Source organism: Oryzias latipes, chromosome 7 (assembly GCF_053564925.1).
Source record: "Oryzias latipes strain Hd-rR chromosome 7, Olatipes_Hd-rR_3.1".
NCBI classification, from domain to species: domain Eukaryota; kingdom Metazoa; phylum Chordata; class Actinopteri; order Beloniformes; family Adrianichthyidae; genus Oryzias; species Oryzias latipes.
The window spans coordinates 34,842,647-34,861,439 of NC_136243.1; the positions used below are offsets into that span (position 1 = coordinate 34,842,647).

At 45.0% G+C, this 18,793-nt stretch overlaps 2 protein-coding genes across 8 annotated transcripts; one reads left to right on the plus strand and one right to left on the minus strand.

The window, feature by feature from the left end:
- Nucleotides 1–57: 57 nt before the first annotated feature.
- tti1 (TELO2 interacting protein 1) lies at nucleotides 58–10,667 on the minus strand. 7 transcript variants are annotated; one of them, XR_013657108.1, is made up of 15 exons: nucleotides 10,497–10,667; nucleotides 9,374–10,113; nucleotides 8,493–8,830; nucleotides 8,152–8,410; nucleotides 7,883–8,060; nucleotides 7,507–7,787; nucleotides 5,867–6,253; nucleotides 5,628–5,787; nucleotides 5,355–5,525; nucleotides 5,114–5,265; nucleotides 4,783–4,923; nucleotides 4,384–4,588; nucleotides 1,344–1,431; nucleotides 266–561; nucleotides 58–139 (listed from the first exon to the last, which is right to left on the minus strand). XR_013657108.1 is itself a non-coding variant. In XM_078949623.1 (14 exons), the coding sequence occupies exons 2-14, from the start codon at nucleotides 10,097–10,099 to the stop codon at nucleotides 360–362; spliced, it is 3,288 nt and encodes a 1,095-aa protein (XP_078805749.1). In that variant the 5' UTR covers nucleotides 10,100–10,113; nucleotides 10,497–10,667; the 3' UTR covers nucleotides 58–359. The 7 variants fall into 7 exon arrangements, 4 of the variants coding, with proteins under 4 accessions (XP_078805749.1, XP_011475003.1, XP_011475002.1 ...); XR_013657107.1 differs by having other exon boundaries at nucleotides 10,472–10,655; XR_013657106.1 differs by having other exon boundaries at nucleotides 5,114–5,268; nucleotides 10,472–10,655.
- A 395-nt stretch (nucleotides 10,668–11,062) lies between these two features.
- zgpat (zinc finger, CCCH-type with G patch domain) lies at nucleotides 11,063–14,699 on the plus strand. The gene is made up of 7 exons (XM_004070237.4): nucleotides 11,063–11,223; nucleotides 11,574–12,214; nucleotides 12,417–12,550; nucleotides 12,655–12,819; nucleotides 12,979–13,101; nucleotides 13,695–14,106; nucleotides 14,304–14,699. The coding sequence occupies exons 2-7, from the start codon at nucleotides 11,643–11,645 to the stop codon at nucleotides 14,440–14,442; spliced, it is 1,545 nt and encodes a 514-aa protein (XP_004070285.1). The 5' UTR covers nucleotides 11,063–11,223; nucleotides 11,574–11,642; the 3' UTR covers nucleotides 14,443–14,699.
- The last annotated feature ends 4,094 nt before the right edge of the window (nucleotides 14,700–18,793 follow it).

Below are 18,793 nucleotides of genomic sequence, written 5' to 3' on the forward strand. Positions count from 1 at the left end.
GAGATCCACAACTTGAAAAAAGTTCAGCTTAAAAAAGAAAACGTTCATAAACATAAGTGGTAGAACACAAACTCTTCTTTTTAATGTAAAATGAGAAAATAGGAATCTTTAAAAACTGGAAAATTGTTTTCACGCTTTCCTGAAAAAACAAGAGGAAAGCAGCTACAATCATTTAGATCTAAATGTTTCTACTTACAGTTTTTACACAAATAACCTGATGTTTTTTTGGTGAAGAATTTTAAAAATGGAAAAAACGCAGAAATACCAGAAGTTGAAGATGCACGTTTAAGTTTTGACGCAGGAAACTGGAATCTTCTCCGCTGAAGACCGGCTGACCTTCTCCAGAGAGCTGCTCGCCGTTAACTGAGGGCCGGCGGGCCGAACTCGCCCGTCAGGAGCTTCAGCACGTTGTCCGAGAACTCGTCTCTGGGTCTGCCCATCCCGCTCAGCTGAATGGGATGAAGGTCGGGGTGTGGGGGGGTGTAAGGGGAGGGGCAGTGCAGCTCGTTGAGGGTAAACCAGAAGGTGTCTGGATCCACCTGGATCAGGTGCTGGAAAACACTGTGAATGAAGGAAAAGGAGGAGTCTGGGCTTATGGAGACGCCACGAATCTGAAGAAATGTCAGAGCAGCAAACCGACGTCTCGTGAATTTTATTTTAATGCAACTCAACACCGGTCGAGTCCAGATTCCGACACATTTAGTTCCGGGTGTCAGAATCGACTGCTCCTAAATCCTGGAAATTTCCAAGAAGACTCTGCTAAAAACCAGCGTTCAGCTAAGGGTCACTAGACTGGTAAATATAGACCACAATGCATTGCATTTGAACAATTTGTAATAGCAATAACCTTTTTTCTTCATCAGAACACAAAGACTTATCAATAATTTTGGATGTGTACTCAGGAGGAGATGCGGAAGGCAGGTTTGTTTTTGTTTTTTAAATGGACATCATGTCCATTTGAGAAGGAATGATGAACCAAAAAGTGTCACAGAAAACTCAAATGTGTGTGGAATAACTCTGGAAATCTCCTTCTGTACACACAGGACTGCAACCTTTCACTTTCACCCCTTTTTGGGTCACGGTTTTGTTTTGGTCGGATTTGTGTTTTACAAAAACAACAAGTATAAATTCAGGAAAAGAACTTTTTTTAATATGCTAATCAGAAAGTAAGAATGAAGAAAAACTCATATTAAACCTGTTTTAATGTAATCAAACAATATAAAATGCATTAAATTTAGTAGAACTCATCAGACTTTTAAATTAAACATGCAAACATCAACAGCAGGGATGCAACATTCAGCTTGGCTGTAAACCGGGAATTGTTCCTTTAGGTGTTGGCTCACCTGAGGCCGGCCTCCTGCAGCCTGATGGGCTGTCTGCAGCTCAGGTAAGGCAAGCAAGCTTCACAAACAGCATCCAGGTCTGCTTCACCTGAGAAAAAAGCAAACACAAAGCTCTAACTTCCCGCCATTCCAACAGGAACCGACGGCGGTCATTTTCAGGAAAAACCCGATCCGGGCTTGGTGTCGATGACACACCTGGAGTAAAAGCAGAACTCCGGCTAAAGATGGCGGTTCTTGGCTAACTCTAATGAGCGCAGAGAAGGTGCAGAGATGGATGAGGAGGGCTTTCACAGCGGGGTGTTTGCACATTTCTGCCTTTTTCCTCCATTGTTCTGTGTTTTTTTCCCCTCGCCTCTCTCCTTGTTTCGTGCAGTTTGATGTGCTCTGACAAACCTGCCTCTGTTCTCTTCTCTGCCATCCGCAAACTGCATCTGTCACAACCCTGCCAGCTCCCGCTCCCTCCATCCGTTTGACTTCTATCCACTCTTTCATCTCCTCTTCCCGTCACTCTCCCTCCGTCTCTCTCCATCCTTCCCAGCAGACATTTAGTGATTCCCTAAGCTGCAAACTGGGCTGCCTTTCAAGCCTCATTTCAAAACATGTCTGTCTCTCTGCCTCACCCCATTTACCCATTCCAGCCACACTCTGCTTCGCCGCCGCTCCAGAATAAAAGCAGCGGCGCACATTTCACAGGAGAATGGGATTATTTAACGAGCGCTTTCATCCCTCTTTTTCCTCCTTTTCCTGAGCTGCACTCAGCCCCGCAGCCTTCGAGATCCTCGTAAATAAATTCCAAAGAGGGAAGCTCCAGTTTCAGGTGGATTTTCGTGGAGTTGGGCCTGAAATCAGAGCCTGGCTTCAGTCAGTCTGTGTTTCTGTCCTGCTCTCTCCGACTAAGGCTAGGTAATTGGCTTGCTGCAGTCGTCCCAGAGGTAAGCTGTAGCCAAATCAGTATTCACTTGAGTGGAGCTGCAGCCACTGACTGTTTCTCCTCTTCCCCTTCATGTTCTCTCCATCCCCAACCCCCCAAATCTTTCTCTCCTTCAAGTTCCAGAGAAAAAAGTAAAGGACAGTTCTTTTTGAAATGCAAGGAAAGCAGAAGAAATGAACACATTTTGGTTTATTTATTACAGTAAATTTACTTATTCATAAATGCAATGTGGGATGCCACAAGGATCCCTTTTAGGACTCATTCTTTTTCTTTTCTTTGGCATTGAATCAGCTTTTATTGCAGCTGAACATCTCCGTGTCTCCTGAAGATACAAGGGAACTGGTGATGGCTGACAATCATTTATGATAGGAAACCTTCTGACGATCAACCTGGATCATTGGTCAACAACTTGTTTCTTCATCAGATAATCTTCCCCCTCTGCAGGAGGGCTCCTCTTAGAGTCTTTCTTTCTTACTGTCCCGCCCCCACTTCCCATCACCCATTTGTTTACCCTCTCTCCTGCTAGTTTACAGCCCCGCTCACCTCCAACTTTCATGGCTCTATTTGTCTGTATCAGAATGGGGCGGAGCTGGGAGCTTGTGGCCCCGCCCAGCATATTTCCTATGTCACCAATACGATCTTATTCAAACTGCATTTTTTCGTCTGCTCCTGATTCAGGGTTTGACTAAAGAAATACTCAGAACAGCAGTTTTTCAACTTATTTTCTTTATAAATGCCTCCATCGTCAGAAAAATGCCCTAAGAACATGTTAGGAACACCAAAACACCATTTTCAACGGAGTTGGTAGTCAGGAGGATATAATTGGAATTAAATGTCGGCATGAAGGGGTTAAGCTGGAAGGAAACTTCTAAAGGGTTTGGAGTTTTTGAGGGTCCTTTCAGACATTACCCTCATCTTTCAGGAGGCCTGCGGCGTTCCAGCAGAGAAGCCATATGGATTGCAATTCATCAAAAACGCCTCCAGAAGTGAGCTTGAAGGAAAAGTCAGGATTGGACCTGACTGCTGGGGATGAAGATGTGCTTTACAAGAATGCTATTAACCTAACCAGGAAAAAATGTAGATATTTGTGTTAGGATTTTAAAAATGAGCCGAGTGTCGAGTGACGGTTTGAAGGTGTTTGAAACGTAGTTGGTGGAAGCAGGCTAATTAATAGAAACCGAGTCATTTGAAAATTTCCAAACGCTAAAATAATTTAGCTCTTTTTGACAACATTCAGGCTTTTTACGGAAGAATGTGTGTAGAATCCAGAAGGGATTTGATCCTGGAATTCTGCTCCGTGCTTCATGAATCCCTGAAGCTTCAATAAGACCTGGCATCTGGCTCCATTGGGCTCTAACAAGTCCAACTTTACAGATTCAAAAAGACTGAAAGAATTACTTTGAAAATAATGACAAAGATTTGTAGAAACTGACTGAGACTCTGCGTCTTTCCTAGCTGTTGAGCAACACTGCCCTCTGGTGGTAGAAGAAAGCTTGGCCGTTTAAACTCTTTTCATACTTTTGACTGACACTCAGGAAACAATTAAATTTTGATTTTTTAATAAGACAATGACCCAAAGGCTCAAAATGTATTTGAATATTTAAGTAAAGAGTTTTTTTTATACAACAAAGGCAGGAATTGAACCTGTGACCTTCTGAGAAATACTGCCCTACCACTGCATCACAGCCACACAAACTTTTTATAAACTTACTTTTAAATATATATATATATATATATATATATATATATATATATATATATATATATATATATATATATATTTCTTTTTTTTTTTTCCAACTTGTGATTTCAATAAAACGCTTTAGGGATTTGACCTTTTATCACACGGCTTTCCACCGTCTCACTCACTCTATCCTTCTATCAGAGCTGATATTATTATAATTATTATAATTATTATTATTTTCAGTCAAATTTAGCCCTGAATATTTTTTTACATTAATCAGGGTGGTTAGACATTTGGTGTAGAAATAAAAAATAACTATAAATATGAGGCTTGTTAAACCTCCACTCTTGTGAATCACAGAAAGTAGCATCAGAGCCTGTTGCATCATGGGAAATCCCGCTTGTGTGTTGCGGTTCTTTCCTTACCCAGATCCAGGCTCTGGCAGAGAGCACCCAGCCCCTGCAGAACGGCCAGCTGCAGCTTGTAGGCCAGGCTGTGCGTGTAGACGGGTCCGGCTTTGGCGCTGACCGGCGCCTGCTGGGACAGGGACCGGCTCAGCTTCGGGAGGACCTCCTTAGAAACCCTGCTCCTCAGGAAGTCACCGCACGTTTCTCCCAGAGTGCACAGCACCTGACGGAAAACGCAGAAAGTTGTCCTAATGTTCATCTCTCGACATAAATGTTTTTATCCAAAGAAAATAAATATAATTGGGGAAAATATAAAATATTTAACTCCAAAACCTAAATTATGATAAACTTCAAGGGGAAATGTATGAAACGGATGTGACGAATACTGCTGATGTGTGGAGGATGTGCTGAACAAACCCTGAAGGCTCTGAGGACGGCTAGCGGGTCATCGGCAGTGAGCCTCTGAAGGAGGGCCGGCCAGCAGCGATGAGCCATCGGCAGCAGCTCGTCTTCCCGCTCGCTCAGCACCAGAACACAGAGCTCCAGAAGGTCCAGAACCTGCAGCAGCAGAATGACAATCTGTTTACCCTCCACAGGCTGGGACTGATGGCAACGCTCTAAAAACTGCTTTTGGTTCTGGTTCTTAAGGCCGCACAGGTGAGCTCCATCAAACGCCTTTGATGATCACCCCCATGCCACCAAAACATCAAATGGTTGCTATGGAGACAGTTCAAAGGAAGGAAAGTACCTTCAGTCGGAGGCGGAGGTTGGGGTCAGACATGAGGTGGACGCAGCGCTCCATGACATCTCTGGTGATGCTGACGTATAACGGGAGTTCAGGTTTCACGTCGGGACCTCCGGCATCATCTGCCGCCTCACACTCTGATGGAGGGGGGACCTCTGCTGCCACAGACACCTCACGTCAGCGGGATCGAGCTCGGTACAAAGACAGAATTTAAGCTCCTCCTCTTTCGTTCTCAGTCTGTTACCGAGGTCTGCAGCGTCCTCGTCCTCCTCAATCCCGATGCCTTCTGCCAATTCTTTCTGCTTTCTGTACTCAAGCAAGAACTGGCGGACGCAAACGTCCTTCTGCTCAGAGGAGGCCCGCTTGGAACGGGCAGAAACGTTGGTTCTGCTACGCGTCGCAGGAAACCACCTGACTGCAGCAGACAAACAGCAGGTGAGAGAACAACACTGTTTCCATTCATACCCCATGACAGAGTCTGATCCCCGGCGGCAGAGCATCACCTCTGAAATCTTACCCAAAGCCTTCATGAGAGCGTGCAGCACGGAGCAGAACAGAGCGGCTGAACGGTCGTAGCTGAGATCCAGAGACGTCAGCACATCCTGAACGACGTCTGCGACCAGCGGCAGCAGGCTGCAGTCCGAGTGAGTCAGCATTACTGCCAGCACTCGTGGAGCCTGAAGGGAGCAAAGCTGCGGATGAAGCCAATGGAGTCACATGGAGCCCAAAATGATGCCAGGAACACGCCACCTGTACCTGTGGATGCTGGCTGAGCCTCTGCAGGTTCAGCGAGATGTCATTGAGCAGATAATCGGAGTTCTGGTTGATCAGCTCCTTCAGGGAGGAGTAGCCGCAGGCCTTGCTGATGTCTACCATGGAGTTCAGCGCGGCTTGGCTCACCAGCAGCGTCTCCTCGCCGGCTTTCTCCAGCACCGCGTACAGTGAGGTCATCAGCAGTGGACGGAAGTCGTGGCCCAGCGCCTGAGCACAGCAGGCCACGCCCTCCAGCTGGATGCACAGCTGCCAGACGTTGCTGTTGAGCTGGTGGATTGTGAGGGAGGAGGATGAGGCGGGAAGGGTAGCGAGGGAGGCGGAGTTTGCAGCATTGATGGATATGGAGAGGAGTCCGGAGGGGCTGAGGAGCTACGCAGAAAAACAAATGTGAGAGTCAAAATTCAGGACGTAAAACCGATGTTCCTCATCAAAACACAGTCATTTGTTTGCTTCAATAGAATACAATAGAATAAACTTGAGTAATCACCAAATAGTTTTTAAAATTATCTTGATAAATCGATATTAAAAAAGGTTTATTTATAAAATGCAGTCGTGGTTTTTTCGATTTGGTGTTGTAAAAACTGAAAAGTGATTTATAACTCCCAAAAAATAGCTTTAAATGGACGTTTGAAAAACGAAATCAAATGAAATGACAAACTGAACTGTGAAGCTGTAAATAGAATCAGACGAACACGGATTTACGGGAGAGTTCAAGGAGAGAGACGCTGCTGAGCAACAAAAAACAGACAAACGTGCAGCAAAATCAACATTTGGGGCTGAAGCTGAAACCAAAACTAAAAATGAAGACACTTGCTAGATTACCAATACTGAATATCAAATGTGGATGTTAAGTTTTTCATTATCTTAAAAATATAACCTAGATACCCCGGAATAAATGTCAGACGTGCTTTATTTCGCTGCAAACTGCAGTTCTTTTGTTGCCACTTTAAATACCTCCACACTGCAGATCATCGATGCACGTTGATTAACCAAACTTTGTGTCATTGCCTCACACGTCACTGTTCGTAGGGATTGAACCTTTTTTCTTACCTGCAGGCAGCACGTATCCACCTGTAAGCGCAGATGGGACTGAGGCTTCACACAGATCTGTGCTGCTCTCAGCTTCTAAATTTATGTCGAGCCAAACAGGATCCACCAGCGTTTACCTCCCGTTTTCAAAGAGCAAGAATAGCTTTCCAATTACGAGAAAACGGGAGCACGACTCATCAGCAGCCAGCGTGACATCCTCCATAACGATATGGCCTCTGAAAGCCTCCAGTTCTGCACACAGCTGCTCATGTTTTAGGCTTTAGAAAGGGAACAGATGATCAGAGCGAGAATCTGAGGACGCCGTCTCCACTGGGACGCTCACTTGTCATTGAAAGGGCCTCCATGCATGGCCATGAATGCATTCAAGACCTGATACATTTTAAAAGGCGGAGGTTTGCGAGCAGCTGCCAGCAGCTAGGAAATCCGCTGTAAACGGACGACACTTCTTTAAAGAAACGGATGAGAGATTTAAAACTGAAAGGTGTTGCATCTAAACCCTTTGTGGTGCTAAATCTGAAGGCGCCTCTGCTCAGCAGCGCACAAGCTGTCGTTCTGTTCCAGTAAAAGCAGACCTGCCGATCCTGCCGGTCCCGGTCCGTCTCCTCGCTCACAGTGATCAGGTGCCAGTTGCTCAGACTGGTGTATTCCTCCATGACGGACACTGCTGCTGCTTTAAGGTCGGCCTTGGAGGTGGAGTGTCCCTCATCGCCCACACCCCGAGCTGCCACCGAAATGCCCGCAGCCCCTCTGATGATCTCATTCAGGACCATGGCAGCCTGCTTTCTGTACGCCGAAGACTGCCGGTACAAGTCCAGGAACCGATCGGTCAGAAGGTAGATGTTCCCATAGTAACCTAAACGATGAAACAGAAATGATCAACTCCAACTGTGCCGTGTAAATGAAATGTTTAACAGGTTAATAACATGTTAAGATCCAGTCATTTCACACCTAATGTTCTGCAAATCTCCATGAGAGCGCAGAAGATCTTCTCATCTGTAAAGTAGAGAAAATGCTTCCTTTGTACGTGAGCATCGTAGGAGGGAGGCGAGCCGGAGCTGCTCTCTGCTGCATCAGTGTAGCTCCTTTCTTCCACGATCCGGACGTCCGTAACGTCCAACTCCAACACCTACAGCAACATTTACTTTAGTTTCTGGAAACGTCTCATTAATTCTTCACGCTGCAAGATCCATCACCAATATCCTGGTCCCAGATGTTACCTGCATCAGTGCTTTAGAAATCCTCTCCAGATGTGCAGCAGAGTTCAGAACCACAGAGACAAGCGGTCCCAGAACTTTTAAGTACCCGAGAAATGCATTCAGGACAAACAGCTTCCTCTGGTCGTCACAGGTCCTCATCAGCCGTGGAAGGGAGGTGGCTAGAGAGTGGAGGTTCTCAGACAGGACATCTGAGAAGGTTTGAGCGCTGCTGCAGCAGGTCTGACTCCTCTGGGATACCTCTTTGAGAGCCGCCTCACACCTTCAGCATGAAGACCAACACATCTTCAAATAGCTTACAGCAATTTACCAAGATTTCTTCAAACCGTGTGATGGAAGCAAACCTTTCTCTGACTCTGGGCTCCTCGTCGTTGACTGCTCCCACCAGAGCCTCCAGCAGCGGCCCCGCACACTCCCTAAGGGACTGGCTGCATTTGGCCAACAGGTGGTCAGCCAGCTCCACCATCTCCAGTCTCACCCTCCAGTGCAGATGAGCGGCCGTGCAGGAGACGATCTTCTTCAGCAGGACAGAGAGCTTCCCTGCTGTGCTTTTCACCCAGTCTGTTGTTCTGTGGACCACCAGCTGTCCGATCCTACCCAGCTCTGCTGAGACGGGCTGCGGGGACTTTCTGGAGCACAGCTGGGCGTCTTCCATGACCAGCCCCACAGTCGTGGACCACAGCTTAGAAGAACCGGGAGAAGATGCTCTCACATTTAGAATTATTGGTCCTCTTCTTAGCACATACAATCATCCATTTCTGTATTTTCAACTGATCCAAGAAGAGTTAAGTTAGCAGATGAAGGTTTAAATCATGTGGCTGTAGCTCGGGTTACAGGTTCAAACCCCAGGCTTAATAAAAGCTTCTTCTGAGTGACTGAAAAGGCGATGTAAGCAGTGACTTTAGTCGCTGGTTTGAGGCAGATGTCTTCCACCACAGATAACATATAAGTAAAACACTATTTTTTATTTTGGCTTACTTTTTTTCCCTTTAACTTTGTTTTTCACAAAGTTAAGTAGAGGAGTCTCTAAGTCGCATTTCCACTTGCAAAAAGGCTTCTCAAGCCAAAGTACAGCTGTCTGGTTTAGAGTTCTCACTAATTAATTGACTTGTTTGACTGTGTGTGAATGTGTGTGAATGGGTCTGTGACTGTAAAGTAAATGCCATTTACCATTTACTTCAACAAAATGTCTTCTTGAAGGTTTAAATGTGAGAGATTTTTGTACCTTGATAGCCCGGACTGTAACTGCATGGCCTTGTCTCAGATCTCCTGTAATTATCCTCGTAACAGTCGTAGTAATCCCAGGTAGAAATGAAGCCATGGTGTCTCCCACAGAACATCGCTCTTCAGAAGACGGAGACAGGTGCTCCTGGGTGCAGTCACACTGCAGCGTCAAGGTCTGGATGCACTTCAAGGCGGCTCTCTGTATATCTCGAGACTTCTCTTTTTCACTCAAGGACAGCAGTAGGGAAACTGCAGCTCCAAGTCCGGGCAGCATGATCGATTCGTAGAGTCTAAAGATGATGTCCCCGTAAGCAGCATGGAGCAGAGCATCCAAGCACACGACCAGAGCCAGCTTCAGCTCCTCAGACACCTCTGCAGGCGTCCCTGGGTCCGCAGGAGAGCAGAGACACAGACACAGCTCTGAGAAGAGGTCGTGGAGAGTGTCCCAGCTCTGGACACATGTGTTTTCCAGGATGAAGCCTAGAGTCTCTGCCACAGCCTGCACCAGCTTCTCCTTTTTAGCTCCAGGGACTTTCAGGACAAACCGAAGAGGAAAGAGAATGTACTCTTGAAGCTGCTGCAGAGTAGCATCATTTATGTCCTTCAGCTGTCCTCTCAGCGTGTCCACGTTGGTCACGGTGGGCTCTTTGGTGAGTCGGACGCAGGCTGGACGCAGGTAGGCAAAGGCGATGTTTGGATCACTTATCCGAGGCATGACTGGAGGCATCGCAGTACAGGTCACTTCAGGGGAAATAAACAGGTACAGCTTTGAAAATGATCAATGGAATACAAATATTCTGATGTTTTCTTTGGGGTTACAGTCTTTTGTTTTACCTCCTGCTCAAACAACATAAAAAAGTGGGCATTATTATTATTTTACATGTCAGTCAAAATAAATCCAACTTTAGGAGAGGATTAGACTATTAGAACAATCATCAGTCAGACAATCAACCAGACTACAGTTTTCTTCCGTTGCCCACCCGGCGACGTATAAACACACCAAAGTAAACAAATGTATAAAATGAGAATCTAGTTAAAAAAAAACAATAGATCATGCAGGAGACATTACAACTTCCAATAAAAATATCGAGAGTCTTACAAAAATATCCATTGGTGTCATTTACCTTTACAGAAAAATGAACCGACATTATTAGTAATAGCTCATTTGCTCCTTTAGTGTTGAGCTTCAATCGTTGTTTTACTGAAAATACATTTTTAATTGCTCAAAATACGAGTTACCGCTTAAGACTGTGAAATTACGTCATTACTCTGCGCCACTGACGCGTGAGTTAGACGACAATCAAAAACCTTCGCGGATTTTCACATTAAAAGTCAGCCTTCGTCTTTTTTGTTCTGTTTTATTTTAAACATGTTGTATCTTATCATTTAAGCTACAACTATACTGTTACAAGCAACAAAACAGTTTTGCTGTTTTATCTATGTATTAATTTATCAACACAGTTATTCTTTATTCATGTTTTTATTTTGATTTTTTTCTTTAAAACGGGAAAACGTAAACATAATTTAGTCACTCCCGAAAAGTTTATTGGCTTGAGCAAACTGAACTTCTACATCACATATTTTACCTAATTGCAAATAAAAAAAAACTTGTTTCAAGTTATAGTCACCTTCAAAACACAAATAACCAGACTAAATGTACCTTTATTATGAAAGCAAAAGCATTCACGCCGGAAGTGTTCATTTTCTTGACTTCCGCTAGCTTCACAGGAGTTTTTTAGCACCTTCGGTTAAACGGTTTATTTTATTAATATCTTTGCATTTTGGTGTCCGTCTGTTTTTCTGTCATTTCAGTTGATGCAGTTCCGCTTTCTTAACGACTCTATGACTGAGGTAATAAACGATTTATTATACATGGGGTAAAAAAGGGGAAAGCCGGCTAGCAGCTTTTTATTTTAGCAACATTCTGCGTTTATTTACAGTTCTTGGCTACATCTGCATAAACATTTGGTTTTAACTTATTCAAATTAACCACAAGAGTCATAGATACAAACAATTCGGTGAGGTTCAGTATTTTTTTTCCTGTTTATATTGATATTACTACACACATCCTTTACTTAATACGGTCCGTGTTGCATTTCAATTCCATCATCATGGTTGAAGCTTCAGGATGATCCGTAATGTGTCTTAGGGTGGTGAAAATAATGGCCCTGCTGTTTTGTTTACCTTCAATCCCATTTCAGGTCCTCCTTCCTCCATAGCCGCGTGAGGACTTTGATGCTGGCGGCTCCTCTTCCTCCCGGGTGGTCAGGATGGATGAAGAAACCCTGGAAGCTGCCATCACTGCCTACGGTGCACAGTTGCAGCAGGTGGAGACGGCCCTGGCTGCCGGTCTAGACCCCAGCCAGCAGCCGGACCTTCTCAAGCTGAAGGAAGACCTCTCCCAGCTGATCGAGCTCACCGAGGCCAGCCTGGTGTCAGTCAAGAAGAGCCGGCTCCTGGCCAGCCTGGAGGACAGCAACGGGTTGTGGGGCGGCTCCTCGCTCGCACCGGCAGACGCCAACGCAGAGTTTGCTGCATTTTATTCAGAACTTGGAGAAGGTTCTGGCAGTGCCTCTGAAACCAGGGAGAGGGGTGTGGATGGGGAGGAAGAGGAGGAGGAGGATGCAGAAGAAGAAGATTCACTTAGTGGTACAAAAGTAAGAGCGCCCTACAGGACAGCATGGGGTACGCTGGAGTATCACAACGCCATGGTGGTGGGGGCAGAACCCACTGATGGAGAAGAGGCTCAAGTGAGGGTGCTCTACCTCTACCCCACCCAGAAGGCCATGAAACCCTGTCCGTTCCACCTGGAGGACAAATGTCGCTTTCAGGATAATTGCAGGTAAAAAAACAACAACCCAAAGCTGTGCCGGTTTTTTAATTGAAGGGATCCAAGTCCCTTCAGTTAAATCCAACATAAAAAAAAAGGTTCTCCGCTCCGAGTTTGTGCTTTTTCGTTTGACTCTAACTTTGACTTCCTTTAAATGTGAAAGTTTTACTCTGAAAGGGGCTCATTTAACAGCAGGGGTCCTCATCTTTTGAAGGTTTTCCCACGGACAGGTGGTGCAAGTGTCCGAGCTCAGAGAGTTCCTGGAGTGTGACCTCAGTAACCTCGAAGAGGGTTCGTCCTGTTTGTCTCGACACGAGGACGGGATCTGGTACCCGGCTAAAATAACAGGTTGTTCCACGACGGTGGTTTTTGTTGCAGGCGCACAGACAGCATCTTTGTGGAATTTCAACATTAGAAATGAATTTTAACGGCAATGTCTGCTGTCTTTGTAGACATTGACAGCGGTTTCTATACGGTGAAATTCGACTCGCTGCTGCTGAAAGACACGGTGGTCGAGGCCGACTGCATCATCCCACCGCTGAGGGAAGATGATCCGCTGTCTTCTGACTCGGATATGGACGATTCAGGGGATGGAGACACCGACGTTTATGCAAAAGGTATACAAAAGAAAAAACAGTGTTTTCTAGAAGCATTTTACTGTCCTGGGAGGGGATCCCTCCTTCATGTGGACACCCCTGAGGTTTGTCTCTTGAATTGTTAAAATGAACATCTTTCAATCTCACTGTGTGATATTTCATTTTTCTGTTTTGCATCAGTTTTAGAATCCGCTGCTGAGCCTGCAGGAACGTCCAGCAGCGGTCATTTTGGCGGCTGGGAGGCTCACACCAGAGGAATCGGGTCCAAACTTATGCTTAAAATGGGGTACGAGTACGGAAAAGGTCAGTGGAAATCAAAACCAAACCTCACTTCGGAGTCGCAACATAAAAAAAGTGATGTATGGCCGTAGCTGAGGAAAAGAGGCAGTCGTAGAGCCGTTTGTGGACATGTACGTCTCATTTTTCAACTTTAGAGCTGAATTTAGACAGTGAAAAACTTAAGTTAGTATGTTAGTGAAACATAAGAGGATCATTTGAATGTTTGTACTTAGTGACCCTCTAGTTATGTTTTATTTTGTCGAATGATTTCCATCAAACTTTTACTAAGATTATCCACAAGAAAACATGATTTGGTGTGAAAAGAGGAACTTTTTCATTAAATACCATAAAAAGTTGTGACATTAATTACACACAACTGTGTAGGTGTAATTAATTTATCAGTTCTTTTTGTGGAAAAAGAAAAAAAGAAGCTGTTTAGGTTTGAAAATACAAAACGTTACACTTGAAATGTGTTTTTTGGACTTGTCTGCTACAATTGAACAATTAGAATCTTGTATTTCTTGAATTATCTGCTCTTTCATACCTATTTAGGGTTTGACGGTTGGAAACACCTGATAGTAGATAGATCTGATCCAATCTCCGTTTCATCTCCTCAGGTTTAGGGAAAACCCAGGAGGGTCGGGTGGAGCCGGTGATGGCGGTCCTCCTGCCCAAAGGAAAGTCCTTGGACGAGTGTGCCGAGCTCACGCAGAGGCGCACCCGCAGCCAGACGGCTAAGAACGGCCCTCAAAGCTCCCGCCCCAAGCGGCGCAGGAAGCCTCGGGCCCCCGCCGAGGGGCGCCGCACCGTCTTTGACTTTCTGAACCGCAAGCTCGGAGGCAGGGACTCTGAGCGGGCAGACGGGGGCGCTGCTGCGCCATCGGCGCCGGCGGGGCTGGAGGCTTACAGAGGAGGGAGGGGCACCAAGAGGAGTCTGAACGTGAGGCTGTTCCAGGCTGCTGAGAGGGTCTCCCAGACCGAGAGGGAGATCCAGAAACTGAGCGAGAGCCTCAGCAGACACACGGGCCGGTCAGTACCAGCGCCACAGCTTCTGCATGCAGACACACATTCATTATCAGCACTTCTATAATCAATTGAGTGGATGTCGGCATAGAACAACCAGTGGATTATGAATGCCCATCTTTAAAGGAAAACTGTAAACAAACGGCCTCAGCCGGGTTGCTGTGCTGCTCATGCTCAGCTTTTTTTTCTTGGTTTTCATCCAGGGATGCATCCAGAGTGAAACAGCTGGAGGAGAAACTGTCGGCGGCTCGCAGTCTGCTGGTCCAGCAGAAAGCTCAGGAGCTGTCCGTCCAGAGAGAGCAAAGGAAGGCGGACACGCACAAGAAGATGACCGAGTTCTGAGCCCGCTTTCATGAAAGACGGCGGCCTCTACTTTCTTTTCAGTTTTTGGAAGATTTTTTAACCCTAACCCTGGACAGTGTGGTTCACTTCCTGCTGGTTTGATTTGCTTGTTTTTATATTTTATTTTACTGCAGGATTAATAGTCAATCCAAATGAGATGTTGGTTTTTGTCATAAACCTTTGCTCTGTCTTTGAATGCTGGGTTTCATTTTGTTTATCTGCACACCAGTAAACTCCAGGATTTCCAAACAAAAGAAGTTTCATTTTTAATGCGTTAGACTTTCCTATGAGTCTGGAGAGGTTTGCCCCGATGTTCCAACTGATTTTCAAAGTACATTGTTACTTCAATGCTTCACACAGCTCAAGCGCCGCATCTTTGGAGTTACAACCTTAACCTCTCAGCTTAATAATCCACGGGGGGAGCAGCTTGTCTGCCCTCACGTCTGTCCACGCTCCAACTACCCGGCGGTCCCACAGACTTCAGAAAAAAATGCTGAAGTCTCGATGTAGAGTAGATTGTAAAAACCTGAAAAGGCTGCCGCTCTGCAGCTGAGCCCAAGTTTGCTGAAGTTTGCCGAGTCTGTGAGTGACAGCAGCAGAGGCTAATGACCATCAGCAACCCCGCTGTCCCCAGAGGCCACGGCTGAGATGCAGCCCGTGAAGTGTGAGGACGGGTCCCGTGAGAGAAGGTGCCACAAGCGCGTTGCCCTGAAGTTGCCGCTCGCCACCTGTCTGCTGTGCTGCCGGTGACTGCAGGGATCACCTGGAATCTGCTGATTGCTGGGAAAATATGGCAAAATGCTCAGCGTGAGTCGCTTTAATGGGATCCCTTGAGGGCGAGGAGTCGTGCTCCATATATAGAAGTGAGGGCTGAAGGTGCCGCTCTCCATCCAGAGTCGGCCGCTGTGTGCAGACTCAGCAGGAGCTACGCGTTCCTGCAAACGCCTGTCTAATGCATGGATCCAGAGTGACCTATAGGGTACTGGTTGGCACATAGCACAGCCTGGGTTATGTGATTAAACTGAGACATTTGGGGTCAAATTGTTTTAGAGGCCACAGATGTTTTACTCGAGGTTATTTCTTGAGTTATTCTCCAACAATGCAAAAATGCTGTAGCGTTTTTACAGGTTTTCTTCCTGGTTCCACATTAGTCTGAGAATTCACATTTTATTTCCTCCCCTAATTCAACGACGCAAAGTTTTCAATCTGTAATCTATTTCCCTTTTACCCTTGTGCTATCTTAGATGACCCCCCCCCCTTACATTGACGTGTTCCCCCTACCATGACAAAGGTGAATAAAGGTGGAAAGATTTCATGTAATCCATGGACACCAGTGAAGATCACAAATCATTGAAGAAAAAAGGTTCAGAGCACTGTCTAGTGGGTCTAGATGACCCCACTCCCAACGTTAAAGTGCCTAGGATGGACCGAGGGATAAAGGGGAAGATGTGAACGACAAGCAATGAAAACAATCTGACCCTTCTGTCCAGGACGGCTTCAGGCCCCAACGAAAAAGAACTGAAACAAACGGTTGGCTGAATTAAAGTGTCCTGGTTCAGAAAACGGTGAACCGAATCGCTCTTACAGGCAGGCCGAGGCGGGCCGAGGCAGGCCACATGCTGGGGGCTGCAGTCTGACTGCACAGCTTCCACCATCGCTTCTTTAGAACCTGCTAAAGATTTGACCTGAAGAGCGGCGAGCACGTTTGACCTGGATCCCTGCCGGGTGACCTGACCCAGCGTTTCCGTAGATGTTAACTCAGAAATGTAAACGCATTTTTTTAACGGAGGGTCAGCCGAGGGAGGGAGGAAGGCGATGTCGGCTGATGGAGGTCCAACTGCTGAACACAAAACTCACATATTTATGGCAGAAAAAGAAAGTTTGAATTAACTTGAATTGATTTTGTTTTGTAAATGTGTTTTGTGATTGAAAAAAATGATGACCCTGAAACCAGAAAGAACACAGTTTTAGAAATGTGGCTGAAAAAATGAAACGCAATTTGGGAAAAAATGGGAATTTGGTTCAGAATTTTGTATTAAACTCAGATCTTTTTATCTTTAATATAAGTAAAAGACAAGAACACTTTGGCAAAAAATAAGTGTACCACTGTTAAGTTGAGTTCACAACAGACAAAACATTATTCTGTCAAATTGAAAAGTGTTTTTTTTTAAATATTTTGGCAGCATTTCTTCATAGCTTGTTTAGCAAAGACGACAGAAAATCAATGAAATCTACTTACAAGGTCGCTGATGAAGTCAGAAGCATGCAGTTCCTGTGTTTCCTTTATGTCATTACTCATACCATAAACAAAAACATCTTCATATTAATGCGTCCTTGAGACTGAAGGCTTGTGAAACGAGTGACGTCTGATGGCGGAGAAGGAGGAAACTCAAGTGGAGGGGAAGCTGGAAATGAGAAACCTCAGCTTTCTTTGACAGAGCGGTACTTACAGGATATTTTAGGACCGAATCTGATGAAAATTGTGTTTTTAACATGTTCTTGTGCATTTTTCTGATGATGGAGGACACATAGAAAAAAGAACTAGTCTTAAAATTGCATTTCTGAAGTATTTTTTATTCAAATTGTTGATAATCAGGAGCAGATGACACACAGGTTGTTTGAAAAAGATTGTATGTGTGATGTAAAAAATACACTGGGCGGGGCCAGAAGCTCTCTGCTCTGCTCCATTCTGATGCATCAAACAGATCCATGTCCGTCCTTGTTTTCCCAAACTTTACGGCTGGATAGCTCCAAAATTGCTCGCCATTTTTGTTGCACCGCTAACGTTTAATGGGGTTTGAGGGCCTGTAAGTTAGCAGGACAGGATGTAAACAGAGAGCTCTCAGCAACGGGACGAGATGGAGTTACTCTATGCCAAAGGTCCCGCCCACAACCTAAAGGAGATTTTCTGATGAACCCCTGCTGCTCAGCAGAAACTACGTCGTAGAAAATGACGCAGGTTTTGGCTAAAAACAGCATCATCGTAATTAAAGACCCACTGAGAAACACTTTGAAAATAAATAAATAGATAATCAGAGTGAAACTTTAAAAAGTATTTACATGGTACTTTTGGTGTCCCTACTGAGTACTTAAAAGGTACTTATTGCTGTACTTTTGGTTCATCTTTAACATGGCACCGACTGGGTATTTACGTGTTGAGGTACTGTGTCTCTTGTGGTACTTGTCACATGTATGGACACACTAAGTACAAACAAAGTACTTGTTAACTTATTGTGTTTTATGTAATTTACCATGTGTACCAAGAGAGAAACAGAAAATACCTTTGAAGTACAGAGAAAAAGTGCCAAGTATTTACTTTCTAACAACTTAGCAAGTCTATGTGTCTCATGGTAATCATCACATGTAAGACAATACACGTTTTACTGATTTGGCACCTTCTTGTGTTTCTTGTTACTTGCTGTTAATGAGAAGAGAATAAGGAGGGTAAGTAGGGGCAGTCTTGGTGCAGTGGTAGGGCAATTGACCTCTGACCTAACCCTTCTAAGAAGGTAGTTACGAGCTATATTAGTATGTGCCATTTAATATTTACCAAGTGCACAGAGAGTACCATTTAACATATGTGAAATTTGTAAGCTAAGTGTAAAAACCCTAAGGGTACAACACAAATACCCAGTAGGTATTTCATTAATACACAGTAGGTATCATGTAAGCATAAACCAAATAATACCACATAAATATCCAGAAGGTACAACAAAAGTACTTTGGTATCACCTTTTAAATACCTTGTAAATATCATAGTGTAAAAGTAAGCGTTAGCGAGGATTTTAGACATTAAACGTGTCTCAACGTGTCTCAACATGTCTCGGCGTGTCTCGGCGTGTCTCGGCGTGACGGCAGCCGTTCATCAGCTCTAACTGTGAAACCTGCAGCAGATTTGCAGAGACGGGCCTGAAGTTTGACCTTTTCCTTAAAAACCCAAAGAGCAACACAGCTTATGCAGGATTGCTGTATTGATTTTTCTTTGGAGTTTAAAGCAAGCTTACGCCTTGGCCACTAGCTGGGCTGAATATTTGGAGTTGGATCCGGATGGGTTTACACAAACACGGAGCTCAGCAGCAGAACCTCACGATTGGGATTTGAAAAGACGCTGCTGCATTCAGCGTCTTATGTTTCGAATTCGTTTGAAACATTTGATAATCACACCACAGAGGAAGCTTTTATCATCAAACATCAACATTTAAACTATTAAACCAGTGAACTTTTCTGAGGACGACGAAACAGGCCCCACTTTTGATTGACGGCTGTAGGAGAACGCTCACCTGCAGGATGGAGCCAATCAGAGGCTGAGAAATGTCACTTCATGTTTCTAAGTTTCTTCTCTGAAGGGATA